Source organism: Blennius ocellaris (genome assembly GCF_963422515.1).
Source record: "Blennius ocellaris genome assembly, chromosome: 6".
NCBI lineage: Eukaryota > Metazoa > Chordata > Actinopteri > Blenniiformes > Blenniidae > Blennius > Blennius ocellaris.
Window position 1 is genome coordinate 16383724 of NC_137655.1, and position 15345 is coordinate 16399068.

General features: G+C 39.6%; 1 protein-coding gene across 2 annotated transcripts in view; it reads left to right on the top strand.

Annotated features, from left to right (window-relative positions):
• rapgef4a (Rap guanine nucleotide exchange factor 4a) overlaps nucleotides 1-15345 on the top strand; it is a gene marked incomplete at both ends in the record, with an annotated part of 34351 nt that overhangs the window by 4568 nt on the left and 14438 nt on the right. For both annotated transcript variants that reach the window (XM_080497557.1, XM_080497558.1), the window contains 2 exons: nucleotides 251-397; nucleotides 13914-13986. In XM_080497557.1, the coding sequence (XP_080353683.1) occupies nucleotides 251-397; nucleotides 13914-13986 (220 nt within the window). The remainder of the gene's footprint in view (nucleotides 1-250; nucleotides 398-13913; nucleotides 13987-15345) is intronic.

The window sequence follows — 15345 nt, forward strand, 5'->3', positions numbered from 1 at the left end:
ATTTGTTAATGCTGGAGCTTCCTACGTTTGTCTGGTTGCTGATTAAAGTAATTTCATTGCAGATTGGAGAGCGTCCATCTATTTACCACAAGTGCTCAGCAGATTGCCTCTAACCTTTGAGAGTGGTCTGATCAGTCAGAGAATTGCTCCTTGAGCTCTGTGGACGAAAGCCTTCGTTCTATTAGCATTTATCCGCCTGTGTTTTTGGATTTGTGCATGATGATCCACGTTTGAACATCATGTCTTCCAGGATGCTGTCACCATATGCACACTGGGGACTGGCAGAGCCTTTGGGGAGTCGATCCTGGACAACACCCCACGACACGCTACCATTGTTACACGGGAATTCAGTGAGCTCCTACGCATTGAGCAGCGGGCTTTCAGGTCTCTGTGGGAGGTAGGCACATCTATTTGATCCAATCCGGCAGCCTGCAGAGATCCTGTGACACATCTCACAAATGATGTTCCCTGTAACGGATCCCTATGGTTTGACCTTTATTTGACTGTATTATGCACAATAGCATACTGTAAAATCTTGGTGTGATATAATTTTTTATACACATTGTTTAATGCCAGCAGGAAGATTTTGATTTGCTCCAGATATGTTTTACAACAGATGAAAACAACCCCAAAGCACATAGTGAATATTTATCTACAGTTACATTCAATGTAGATTAAAAAAAAAAAAAAAATGGTGCAGGAGGTGTTAGTGCGGAACCCACAAGACCTTACTATAATATAGTCTGTCTGCCATTACCAGATTACATCAGTGAAAGATCTGTGCTTATTTCTCCAAGATTTCGGAAAATAACCTTAATGCAAGTTAACTCAAATACTGTGCAAGTTTGTTTCGAAAACTGATATGAAGACATTTTCCTTTTTTTTCCTTCTTGTTGCTCCTCTTTGAAAGTTGTATTTAGTTCTATAAAATTAACTATTAATGTATTAAAAAAAAGACCCTTCAAAATCTGACCAACAGCAGTCAACATCCATCCTGTCTCTCAAGTGATGTGTTATTTAAAAAAGTTAAATGTTAAAGCATTTTTCTTTGTCAAAGGTACTCACAGCCAGGAAGCCAATCTTGTCTTCAACGTAAATTTATCTAAGATACTATACATCAAGTCTGTCAACCTTTCATAAAATTTTTTTTTTTTTATTTACCTCCCTCCATAACTACAACCAGTTATTATGACCAATTTAAATGTGCCAGAGTATCTCTATTTTTCAGGATAAAGAGAGGCATCACTTTTACAAGACACCTTAAAAGCACATTCAAAAGACACATTACCGCTGGAAATAAACTGGCTCCACCCTGCTACTTTTCTGCTACTTCCCCCACAGTTTTTTTAAATTAATAAACAGAAAAGTTTTGTCCACAATAATATGCACACAGTTAAAGCAAATATGTGGCTGTTTCTCCCTTAATAAGAATCCGTTGCAGATTCAGAGCAGGTCTCAAGCCAAGTGGGTCATTTCAAAGATGCATAATTTGCTTTACATATACAGTATCTTGAATTTCTTATCAACTGTGGGGGAAGCTTAAAGCCAGAGAAACGCCACCTGCGCCTGTCTGTTCCTGTTGCATCCAAAATATCAAATGTGAAGATGGTGACTAATTTAGCTGAGCGAACGCCAACGCGTAGGTGGAGTACAGTCAGAGTCTTGTGCTATAATGAATTGATAGTTAGACCCTTGTGGGAAGGACGTGAGCAGCTAAGTGATTACACTGTAACCTTCTGCTCTCAGGTTTGTGTTTAGTAAGCACATCTTCTGAGATTAGTTTTATTCCGGTTTAAGAGGCTCGTACCTTCTGGCCACTAGATGGAAGTGCAGTTCTGAGAACAAATAGGCTGTCTGCCACCCTGCATTCACTCATGCCTTGATATTCTTATGTATCTTGTATATTCTTCTTAGATATCAGAGTATTTCAGTTCTTCAGAGCAACACACTCTCAGCATTTCAACACAAATAAAGTTGTAATTATTGCTGTGCTGCCTCTCAAATATTTAGGTTCAATGAAAATATTTTTATCCACTTTAGCTATATTATAGTATATTTATATTTAGTGCACATGAGCTGACATATTTCAAACCTTTTGTTTGTTTGTTTCATTACTACTTGTTGAGGTTATGAGTCATGAATCAAAAACCAATGTAATTACTGTCTATTTTTTCACCTCTTGTAAATTCCAGTAAGAATTGTAGGGTTTTTCTGTGTAGAGTTTGCATTTTCTCCTCGTGTGTTGGGATGGACGGACGGACGGACGGACGGACCGTTACTACAAACACCAGTTCTTGTACAAAATGGCTTTGGTGGGGAAAAAAACGTCATCGGACACTGAGGAGAAGCGGCGTTGTTTATGTGTGCGCTTGTAAACCGGGCCGGTCCACATCCGTCACATGGTGTGGGTGATCTCCTGTTGGCCGGGAGATGTCACGCCGTGAACACGCTCCTGTCTGCTCGCGGCTTGCCTCCGCTGTGGGATGGTTTCCTCTGAGAGACGGCCCATTTCCTTTTTGACCACAGGGCATCGGCGGGTTCAATTATGGGCTGCGTGTCTTGTGTCAGTGCACCAGCCAGCAGCTTTGGACTCAATGCTTTGCTCTGGGTGTGTTTACTGAGCCTCTCATGGAAGTACTTAGTAGTTATACCTTTGCCCGGAGGAAACGTCTTCAGTAAGGCTGGTCTCAAATTTGATTTTACAGCTTCTGTCTCTGGCGCCCAGATTACCTTATCTTGTCCTCAGATCCCTCTGGGCCTGTGTGGTTTGGTCATAAAAACGAAGCCAAGTGACCGTTAAGATGTCGTTTTCGGAGCACAAATGTTTAAGAGGTATTTCAAAGTTTCTTTGAAAACATTTGGCATAGTTCAGTTTTCTTTACCACATTGTAAGAAGCATGACCCAGTTTCAAAGCTCTGGATCAGTTTGAGAACTGTAAGCACTTATGTTCATTTAAAAAAAAAAAAATCCTTTTTTCACAGTGGTGCAGGAGGTTGTGGGTTCATATCCAGGTCTTTCTTTTGGAGGGTGTTTGCTCCAGGTACTTACATGCCCTTATACAGTCCAGAAACATGGGAGGTTAAATTGCCAATAGGTGTGAATGTTGTCTATCTTTGTGTTTAACCTGGGATGTATCATACCTGGGACTGGACTTGACCCTGAACAGGAAAAGAAAAGTGTAGAAGATGGATGGATGGATAAAGATATACAAAGAACATGAATTAAGAAATGTGAAGTCATCAATGTGGGGAGTGTTGGTTTGAATCGATGATTGATTCTTTTCAATTTGAGAGAGGCCATCACAATTATTATCAGAACAATACACAAGTATATGTTCTCCAATATTTACTGCATGTAATGTTTGGTCGTACATTAGATTATTCACTCTTAGATTTACGGCCATTCGCTACACAACAGATATTTCCTAAATCAGATATTCCCACTCACCTGTGGTTTCCTCTGCTCCGACACAGCAGGGATTTACAGCAGTGTTATCGATACATAGATCCTCTACTGTTAGATGTGCTGATTTGGCCGTTCTGTAACTGGAGGGCTGCACAGCCAAACTTCCCGTTGACAGATAATCGTTTAACTGAGCTCCCAGTATTTTACAGTTTGTTGTCTGTCCACCTCATTCGCCAAAACATTCCTCCAGGCAAGAGTGCCTATTTATCCCCCTCTCATTTCACCGCAATGCAGGGAACCTGCTTATGTGGGATCTTGTTACTGTTGGCGTCAGACTTCAGGCTGTGCTCGTGTCACTTTGAGCATCTTGCTTTGCGTCCTACAGGCTCCTTCAGCAGGTGGAGCTGAGCTGCTCGACGTATAATTGAATCAAGTTAATATGCATTTTTATTACAACATAAACATTGAAAATATGAAATGTCGGTATTCTTTCAACTGTGCTTGGCTGAAGAGATAGAAAGTAAGTCGCAATTCGGTCAATACGTCACTAGTTTTCCTCGCAGGATAATTTCTTCTTAACTTTTGAGGAACTTTTGGGAAACTCATGATGAAGTGATGAGTTAAACATAATCAAAATGTCCTCAAAATCTCGAATAAGTGTTCGTGCATAAACCAAAGTGTAACAGTGAGGGCAGTTTCACACTATAAATAGTTAAAACCATGTGTTTTAATCATTCTTGCACTCCGCTGTTTTGTATGTTCCCTGCGTATGCCGAAGTCACCGCATGTGTGAGTGGTTCATGGGGTCACTCATGCACGCACTCTCTCTCCCTCTCTCTATTTTTTTACTCTGCTGACTGCAGCAATCACCGCGATAACGGCTTTCATGCAGCTCGGCACGTGACAGAAGGATTGCGCCACTGCTAACGGGCAGCCGTGTGCCTGTTTGTTTAGCAGAGCAGACATGAGCCAAGCTCAGCATACGAGGAGAGTCCGACCAGGGCGCGGATGACCTGATAGTCACCTCACTCTTTACTTTGTTCCCCGCTTCCGATGGCCACTGTGGCTGAAACAACACAATTGTAATTTGTGTTTTTAGTTCTGTAAGGTGGCTCTGTCGCAGGCTGGTCATCCTGTCTGTGGCTTCGGCTGGAAAATTGGCTGTTCCCTATTTGATGTGACAAATCAAGACGTGCTGTGCATGCTTTGTGTGAAATGGAAAGTGCTCGTGCTCACGACTGGATGTATGGTCGCACGTGTGTTTGGATCTTTGCAGTATACCCGCTGGGCTTTGAGCTGAGAGCGTGGGATGGAGATTGGTGCGTAGCTATCATCCACAGAAGCAGCCTGATGGGCAGCAAGTGAAGAAAACGGGCAGTGGCAGGGATGTAACATGCCCTCTGGTGTCTGAGGAGTGGGTTAAGGAGAAGGTGGGGGGGTTGGGGGTTGGGGGGGTGGGGGGTTGGGGTGAGGGTGCTGGAAAATCAAGGCCACGTGCATCCTCCGGTGGTTCAGCATTCAAGTACCGCGACACATCTGCGGCCAGAGTGCACATTCAGATATGTGTGAGCAAAGAGCAGGATGATTGAATCAACCTTGCATTATCCCACTGCTACTGTTACATCATCAAGAATCTGCAATAGATTCCTTAACCCACAAAATACAGGAGGACCTCTGTTTGATTATTTTAATCTTCACACAGGAATGTAGCCCTGTGTATGATCGGTTTCTTTTGGGTGATGAGCTCATGATGTCTTGACTAACTCAGTTTACCTTTTGTCCTTTGGAAAAAAAACAACATTTTATAACAAATGTTGCATTGATCCTCACACTAATCTTGACATATACAGGGTTAATATCCCATTCATTTCCATATATGACATTTTTGTGTCCTCAAAAAAACAACAACAGAACACTGCTGGCGCCAAATACAAATGTTTAGGCCTGATACTTGAAATCTCCCACAGGGTTCATTTACATTTTGCTCCGTCTCACACGCCAACACTGAGGGCGGGAATGGTGTGAACAGCTCAAAAGAACTCAAACAAATAATCAGATAAACACACCAGAAAAAGACACACAATAAAATTATATTTTCCTCCACCAGAATGTATTTTGTAAGTGAAATAAGGAGGAACAAGAAGATCACATAATTTTCTCTCTTCACTTTGAGAAGCCACTAAAGCTCATAAAGACGGTCAAAATAAGATTTTGTGCACTCTCATGCTGGAGCCTGTTCAGTACCAGCTCTCATTACATCAAATTCAAGATGACTGGGGAACTGTTGCAAGCCGTGATTCTACATTGACACTGGATTTTCCACACTGGTTTTCACAGAAATCACTGTAAAATCTGAAGAAACTACAAATAATAATAATAATACTAATACTAATAATACTAATACTAATACTAATACTAATACTAATACTAATACTAATAATAATAATAATAATACTACTACTACTAATAATAATAATAATAATTAGAAAAAAATACAAAATAACCCCACCCTGCTATATTATACAGAAAAACCACTGCAAAAATAAAAAATCCAGAAAAAATATGGCAAAATCCGGAAAATACTACAGAATCCAGAAAAAAACGGGAAAACTCCAAAATCTCCAAAATATGCAAAAAATATGAACAATCCATGAACAATCCAAAATCCAAAATACTGCATAATCCAGAGAAAAACTACAAAATCACAAAACACTGCATAATTCAAAAAAATGCTACAAAATCCAGAAAACACTGCGGTATCGGAAAATACCACCTAATTTACAGCTGCTGTGGCCGATAGTGACTCTATGGAGCACAAAGGCACAGTGCTTGGAAACACTATTTATTACAATTTAGTCAGTATTTGTCGATATGCACTTTGTGCTGGTTGATGTAGTTGCAGTAGTAGTTGTATGCAATAGTATTCAGAAGCTCCATTTTGAATAAATACACTTCACATACACAACAATAAAACAGTGTAAAACAAAAATGTAAAGATTCTGAAAAGTCACTTAAAATAGCGCTAAAGAATGAAAACCCACAGTCATAGATGGCTTTCATCAGAACTGCGTATTGTAAAGAATCAGTAAACAAAGATCTTTTTCAACCAATTCAGTCAGACGTCAGATGATTATGACATTGTATTTCTAGAACGTTAAAACCTCACCCACTTCTCGGTAAATGTGCCCCAGAGGACCTGAAGGGTGTGGGTGTACCATGATATTCAAGTATATCAGAGCTGTGTTTACAGTGAAATCATTGATCATCTGACAGGAGAGACGTCTGTGCTATGATTTAGGCACTTGTGTAATATTCTGCGCTTCCCGGGTGTCAGTGAGAACTCTGGAGAAGCTGCAGCTGTCTGATCGATTGTTGTTCAGAGCGGCGACGACATCATTGTAGGAGTCCAACCTACTGAAAATAAACATATGAACAAGTGTTTTGGCACATTTTCCATTGGAAAAAATCCCCCCTCAGTAAGCTTTAATGAAAACTCTGCAGTAAAGTTCTGTAACGTCCATGAAAACAACCAAATTGTTGAATCACACATTCAGAAGGTGATGAAATGTTCATCCGTAATACAATAACTCTGTGCTTGGATCTGCTACGGGTTTTAATCTGCACTTTATCAGACTGTTGAACCAAAAGATTAAATCAATCTTTCTTCCTTTGAGTCATGCACTAAACTGAGACCTGTATCTTTTCTCAAACAGCATTTTATACTCAGGTTTCTACAAAAGCCTGCTCATTGTGTCATTGCTCAGTAATTCTTACTATTTCTTCAGTAGCGTAATAAAGTTCCATATATGTTCCGCCTCCTGGGCAGACCACAAAAAAATAGCAGCTCGACTTCAGAAACGTTTCTCCAATACTGACCTTTTCTTTGTCTGTAACGTTCAATTGATCTGTCTCTAAAGCAAGCGAGATTTGCTTAAAGGCCGAACACCTCCAGCTGATCGCAGTCACACCTCGCAAAACCTGAATAATACTGGGAATTTAATTTTCCTTCTGTAAAACACGAATTTACAATGCATTTCCGAGCCCATTTACAAGAAGGTCTCTCTGAATCGTTTCAACTGAATGGAAACAGCAGGGGGAACCTTTTTTTTTTTTATAGTCGTTATTGCCCATCTTCACATCCTGTGTGACCAACCTCCCTCAGCTTTCACACTTGCTTTGTGAAGGTGCTCATGCTGAAAATGAAGCGCTCCTCTGTGTTGTGCGTATGGATGAGTGAGGCAGAGGAAGAGAGAGAGGGAGAGAGAGAGAGAGAGAGACAGAGACAGAGAGAGAGGGTGCTCTGCTGTGTGTTCAGTGACTGTGAGTTGAGTAATCACAGAGCCGCTGCTGCTCAGAAGAAGTGAGCGGCGGACTGGTCGCCTGCTGAGCTCTCTGCTCACTCTTGACAGTGACATGAGCGTGACATGAGAGTGACCACGCGGGACAATGTGATCTGTGACGAGTGCGGCAACTTTTTGGGGGAGAACCTCGATTTGTTTGGACGGTTTTGTTCCTGCCTGGATGAAGAAGGTGTGGTGGATCTTCTAGTCAGTCACTTCCACAGCAGGTTACATGGGATGCTGGTAGCATCTTGAGGTAATATTTACAAAACAATCTTCTACAATCAACTGCATTGTTTATGACCAAACTAAAGAAGATATAAAATATGGCGGGATGTGGAGATCGCTTTTGCTTTCCTGGTTTTAGTGATGCTACACAACTAGCAGAAAACACAGCTTTTCAAACTAAAATGTCAAACATATAAATATTGCAATTTCCTTCTGCAGCTTGAAAAGTTTTGTCAGCCATTCCTTTAGAAATATTTTATTTCTGATAATTTTGGCTTGGACTCAAAAAAATTTTTTTTTATAAATGCACCTGATCTTATTAAATGTTTTAATCTCTTTAGAAACTGTATTAGTGATTTAATGTCTTTGTATAATTAGAAAGAATAAGACAAAGAAATCTTGAAGTATTAAACTTCGCGTATGTTGATTTTAAAAGTGTTTGCAATAACTTTCACAGTTTAATTGTTTTTGTTTGAAATATGTCTTTATATGTGAGTATGTAAGTTTATTATCCTGAAGGTATACAGTGCACAAGTAAGGTTGGCCTCTTGGGACCATGGTCCCCATACTGTGGGCGCCAGTGACCTTAAGTGTGCGTGTGAATGTTCAGTAGGATCACTGAACACTTTAAGAACAATTTGCATCGCTCTGGTTATGTAATATGCTGTGCATTATTGAGAAAAATACAGAAGTGCACTCATGCGCAGAGATTCTCATAACGCACACAATCTACTTAAGCGTGAGCAGCCTGAGCTGGGAAGCACTGAGATGGCAGACAGGTTTGCTGATGTGTTGTTATGGCACACACACACACACACACACACACACACACACACACACACACACACACACACACATATATATATATATATATATATATATATATATATATATATATATATATATATATATATATATATATATATATATATATAGAGAGAGAGAGAGAGAGAGAGAGAGAGAGAGAGACTACTTATATCTCCTTTCACTAGTGTATGAAGAAACATGTAATGCCATTATCAGATTATCAGACAGGGTGAGGGGTTATATATATATATTTAAGGTCCCTCCACTGTTGGAAACAGTGAAATCATTGATTGAGCACAAATAAGCGTAAAGTTATCCGAGGTTCACTGGAGGAATACAGAGTGTGTTATTGAAATGATTTCCAGACACTTTTATGCACTCTGTCCTTTTATGCAAGGATAGAAGGTCACATGTTTATGAGGACTGAATCACTATCATTAATGTGTACATCTTGATGTATTTAGCCATCACAATGTTTTCCATGATTAACATTTATAGGTTTTATTCCATGGGTTTGTGTAATTTTTTTATTGCTCAATTGCTCAATAAAGCATTAGTTTCCCTCGCTATAGGCTTGCAGTTTGAATACTTTAAGGTTGAATAATCATTATAACAGTAAAAACCACAGGCCTATTTCCTTGTGGTGTATTTCAAATGTCAGCCTGTAGAGTGTAAAAAAGAGTTACAACAAGAGCATGTGATCTTTAAACAACAAGATATGGAGCTTTATAGTAAACCTGTTTAAAAAGTATCTCTCGGTCGAGTGATGTTTTCATTTGCGTCTGATTGTGTTCACGTCTGGTAGAAACCCTTCACCAATATTGCACAAAGATTGGCATCCACATTGGCCTTTATACTGCTGAAACCAAAACTTTACCTGCATTTCTTTTGACTGGCAAACATGAACACATGTTTAATCCCCATTGCAAGCTTGATGATCCTCACCGCTGCTCCGTATTAGTTTCCAAGGTGAAGGTCACGACTGGAGGTTGGAGACTGAGTTTGTCATATAAAGAGTGAGTTCATCTTTGGTGGTTTAACCAATGAAAATAAGTGGGACTGTATACATAAAAACTGTATATGTAAAGAACACATATTACCTTCCGTAATCCCATAAACTTCATGGTTTAGTTACCAAATTTTACCATAAATGTCAGTAACATTGTCAATTAATCTGAAAACTGTTCAAATAAACCTTCATTTTATTAACCTAAATCTTTTTGTGATATGATTTTAAAAAAAATCAGCTTGAAGATTGATTGTTATTCTTGTGCTTGAAAAAAGACAAATGACAACATAAAGAGTTAGATATCTTTCTAAATAGCTGCTCAGTCGTCGTCAAACTAGGCAGAAAACTGATTATTCTAAGTAAACAATGAACTGGACTGCACCTCTCGTACAGCTGTGGACCTTTTTGCAGATCGAGCTGAGTCCCCCTGGGGCATGTCTGTGCCTTACAACTATTGATTGTCCATTTGTCAGTAATGCTGATGTGCAGTAACAACTTGGAGATCAGAAAAAAAAAAGAAAACGCGTGTAGCAGCACATCTGCCCTCCACTCAGCTCTGACATATATTTGTAAACAAATCTATTAATCACCAGGTATCAGAAATGCATCAATATTTTGTCTATGCAGGTTAGACATGTCTTATAACTGTATGATCTCATGTAATGCTCTAATTCCCTCCTGGGATTAAACGATAAAATCCACTCTGTGAATAATCCAACTGGGTCCATTATCAATGGAAAGTCTTGGCCATTTTGTTAAATACTGCCGAGCGGTCCAGGATGGAATCGGACTTTTCCCACAGTTTGCTGGGATTTGCTCCAGCACCCTGCGACCCTGAACAGAATATAAGCGATAGAAGGTGGATAGATGAACTTATTTCTTCCTAAGATAAAGCTGAATTTTTTATGAAGAGGTGGTTAGTTGAGCTGGTTTCAGATCACTTGTATGTTTCAACAAGATCACTGAATGTGAACATAAAAACAAATGAATAAGATCAAATATATCAAGACAACTGAATATAAAAGTAAAAAAAATAAAAATAAATCATGATTAAAACATAATTAAGAGTACAAGAGCATGGGATAAAAGTGCTAAATATGCAGTGCAGCATGAAATGAGTAACTTCTTTAACAACAGAGAGTTGGAACATTTAATGTGGAATAGAAATCTTAAAATACCATTATACTGACAAAATCTGTTGATATCAATCGGCTAAGTAAATAGATGACAGATTATTGTGTTTATCTGAGAGGAAACTCTAAAATTAAAAACAATTTAATGCAAGATAAATAATCGTACTCATGTAAAAAAAAGAAAAAGAAAAGAAGAAGCCCTCCAGTGAGATGATGGCAGAGTCATGATTATTGATAAAACCCTGAGTGCTTTCTGCACACCTGACAATGGCCCTAATCCTCTTCTGAAACAAAAGTCCCACCCTGCAGGCTGGATCCGGTCCCTCGGGGAGCGCGGCTTTACCGGCTCAGAGGCGTTCACTTCATTTGCTCATGTGCTCCTCAGTTTAAGTGCCCCCCCCCCCTCTTAATCCCAAATCCTTTAATTGTCTGCAGAATTGATACAATTGTGGAACTGACTGACGGTTTCACCGCTTTTTGCATCGATTAACTCTGAATGATTAGGGCCTGTTGTTCCCTACGTGGGCAGAGCCTCTGCGCTGTGGACTCGTTTTCATAACTTGGGTTTTGGTGATGGCTCATTTTGAAGGCTGAGGTCAGTGAAGCGTCTTAAAACGGCTTCTTAATTGAGGGAAAACGCTGTGTTCCCCCCCCGAAGGGTTGCTAAACTGATTAACTGACTACAGAGGGTAGAATTGAATTTAAAACATGACCTCTGACTATACTGTGCTGCCGGGGGAACAAATGGCTCTGGAGTACTTGTTTTGTTTCAGTCTCCCCTGACCTGGAGATAGGACGGCAGAGAGAATTGGCCGGGCACTAAGTGGTCCTCAATGAGCTTTTTATTGACCTGGAACAGTTGCTGCGTCACATAATCAGTTTTTGTTTATCTTTTACCTCAAATTAATCCTAAGTCATCAATCTTCTTGACAGATTTTTTTGTCAGATGATAACATTTTGGGAATCAGTTTGTAATAATTAGGTTGTAGTAGATGCTCACACTGCTGGGTTTTCAGTTTGTATCAATGTTTACAACATGATACGTTTCTCGTGGTCATGTCACAGAATTGTAATGAAAAGAATCCCGTTGTTTTTTTTATATTATAAAAGAAAGTGTTCTCACCGTCGTATCTTCTCCCCTCTTTATATTTTGAGTCTTCCCTCTCTACTTTGCTCCTCTTGTCCTTACTAGAACTCTACAACTACAAGAGATCATCATGAATCACTTGTCTTGGCTTTATTTGGTGAAATCGGTCTTGCTGTGTCAAAATGTACGAAAAAAAGTCGCTGTCTTGAAATGAAAAACAGAGAAAATCTCTGTAGATCACTCCAGGTTGGTGTGAAGTGGGTTTAAAAGACAGCTGGATACTGTGTCCATCTGTAAAACAGTAGTAAGTCATTAAAAGTCACAAACATCCATTAAAGGTAGAAAGAGTGAACATATATCGTGTCAAACTTGTTTGATTTTGAGTCCTAAAACAGATTCTTTGATTTTTTTTTGTTGTTGTTTTTTTCTTCTTCGCTAAAACATTGCCTGGAACTTGTTATGGGGCAACATTTCTTTACGGCTCGTTGGTTATGTTGGCAACAACCTCTTCGTGCAGCAGAGTCATGAATTAAATCATGACATTTACATGAGTGCATTGCTGCAGCTTGATGCTCATTATGTAACATCTGTGTCGCTGCAGGGCAAAGGGACGTATGCAGCAAATACAGTTCTATTGTATCATATTGTATTTATCCTGTGGCTTCAGTGATTTGGGATTAAATATGGCCTCAAATAGAAACATGTAATCTGACAAGAGCAACACAGGAAGAAACAAGAAGGAAAAAAAAGCAAAACAAGAATAGAAATTCAAACAGAGGATTGTCATCGCAAACAAGGACGAATCTTTGTGACTCTTGACAGATTCCCACTTATTTAAGAAGAAAATTAATTCAAACTTTGATAGCCTTCTCCCCTTTTTCGTGACAGTTCATTGAACCCTACCTTTATGATCATGTTAGGACTTAATGAGGATGAAATACCATCAATCACCCGAAACCCTGATTGACTTTTTTCTCGTCTTCATGCCAGATAATTACTTATGACAGCGTGGATGAGTTCTTTTCTTGGGGGCGGGGGGGGGGGGGGGGGCAGCTTTTACTAGAATGGACATTATTGGTAGAGAAAGAGAATAACTCACAGTCACCTGACAGCCAAGTTGTTTTCATCTTTTAATGAGACACATTTACCTGTTAAATTGTGAAATCCCTGTTGACACTGTTTATTTCATGCAACGAAGAATCAAAAGTATCAAATTGATCCTTTTTTTCCGCAGGTATTCTTGAATACCTGTTTTTATATTTTGCTCAAAGGTCTGTGTTTTATGTATCAGATGTAAATGTCAGCTGTTGAACTGTTTCCCCTTCCTTGTAACTGAAATACGCTCTCGAGCCAGTGAAAAGTGATACAATGCAGGTTTTAGTCACACTCGCTGCAGAGCGTGACGGCGTCAGTCATCTTCTGCTGTATCAGAGCCACAAAGAGGAATACATGCTGGATCGGGAAATGTTTTACACCAAAGGCACCCAGTACAAATTGACGACCATTTAGAGCTTTCCTTCAGAGTCCCCTCGAGGTTAAACATGTAAGGTTGTGATGGTCATAAAACTTTTGGTGCTCACATTTATTTCTCCCACAGGGTGACTTGTAATCACTTTGGAGATCCATTAACTTGTCCTTAAGTGGCACCATTAGGTCAAAAGTTCACTCTGGGTTATGACCAATCGCTTGCCAAACTCATGATTTTTTCCAGCTTGAAGCTGTTGTTTTTGTTTATGGATAACTGGCAAATACTAAAGTGTTAATATTAAGTAAGTCAAGTAAGCTGAATATCTGAAACAGGTTGCTCGCATATGACTCTGTTGATGTTTTCTTTGTGAATTTGGTTTAGAATGCATATTTCTGAACCGCTTCAAATTGACCTGTGTTTTGTTTCTTTGCATAGAAATACCACCACTGCATGGCTGGACTCCTGGCCCCACCCTATGGAGTGATGGAAAGCAGTTGCAGTGCTGACAGTGAGTCGCTCCAAATGACTGTTTCAAGTTGTGATTTTCTCGAACGGAACCATCCAAATTCTCTTTTTTTGACTTTGTCAACAGTATATCGTTAGTTATTGGGCTGTGCTATGGCTCAGCTCATAGAGCAAGGCAAATGTAGCGGACCTGAAGTTTCCTCTGATAGTGATGTAAAGAACCTAGAGATAGCAGAAGTGCTTTGACTCAAATTCAACTTTTATTTTAGTAGAAATGAAAGCTTCCACTATTATTGAGACTATTATTAGAAATCTATTCCTTTGTTTGAACACATATTGAAGTCACTTTTGGAGCTTTATATAATAAAGAACTTTAGTTTCCTGGAACTGGCCTATACAATATCCTTTCTGTTCCCGTCTATATATATATTACAAGATTTATATTATTTTTCTCTGCATAACTGCATCACTGTTCTACTTTATCCTATTGCATTGTGATAACATTTGATGCTATTCATGCTTCTCTGTCGCAAGTTAACTTAATATTGTCTCAGGGTCGCTCAAACAGAGCACTTAACTTGCTTCAAAGTCATGTGCTATAAAGATGATGAACAGCAGTGCGCTGCGAGAAAATCCAGAGTTTGTTGGGTCACGGTCAGGAGTTACTGCATGTCATGCTTTTTTGATAGCCGCTCAAAATTTTTTAAGACAGTGTTTCTCTGCTTCACTTGTTCAAAAGAGAGCTTTGTTAAGAATTCACAGCCTCCAACACTCACACCCTAAAATTAGGACTGGATAAACTGCTGTAGCCTTTGGAGCTGCTTTTAAAAGGGGATGTGTCTGCTTTAATATTCATCACCGGCGCACGCTTTCGAGTCTCATTGTAAGTGCAGAGCTGTGAGTACTTTGTGCCCCGTACTCTGGAGTGCTCGGGAGATTTACAGTATGCACTGTGTGCAAGGATACGGCAAGACACGGGGCTGGAGGCTGATGCACTCTCCACTACAGGACATGTAGCCCAGTGAGTTTTTAACTGTAGTGGCCAGGTTAAATGAATTAAACATAGTTTAAACAGTTACAACGCCGCGCTTCCACAGCACCAAAGTCTATATTATTTCATTCACTCCATTCATGCATTAAGCACCGCTTTACCAACAATTCACAAGCACTTGTATGTGTGTTTCTCACAGGCCACACACGACATTTACAACAATACCACAGCTTGTAAATGGTCAAATAAAAAAAAAAGTGTTTCTCCTTTCTGTGCCAGTGTCTAATCTTGGAATCACTGTGCATTCCCACTGATGTGATGGAACGGACGTGACTCCCGAATAAACGGCACGATGGCACCAGGACTGGTGCGATGGCTTCACAAAAGACTTGACGGACAGCTGTGTTAACT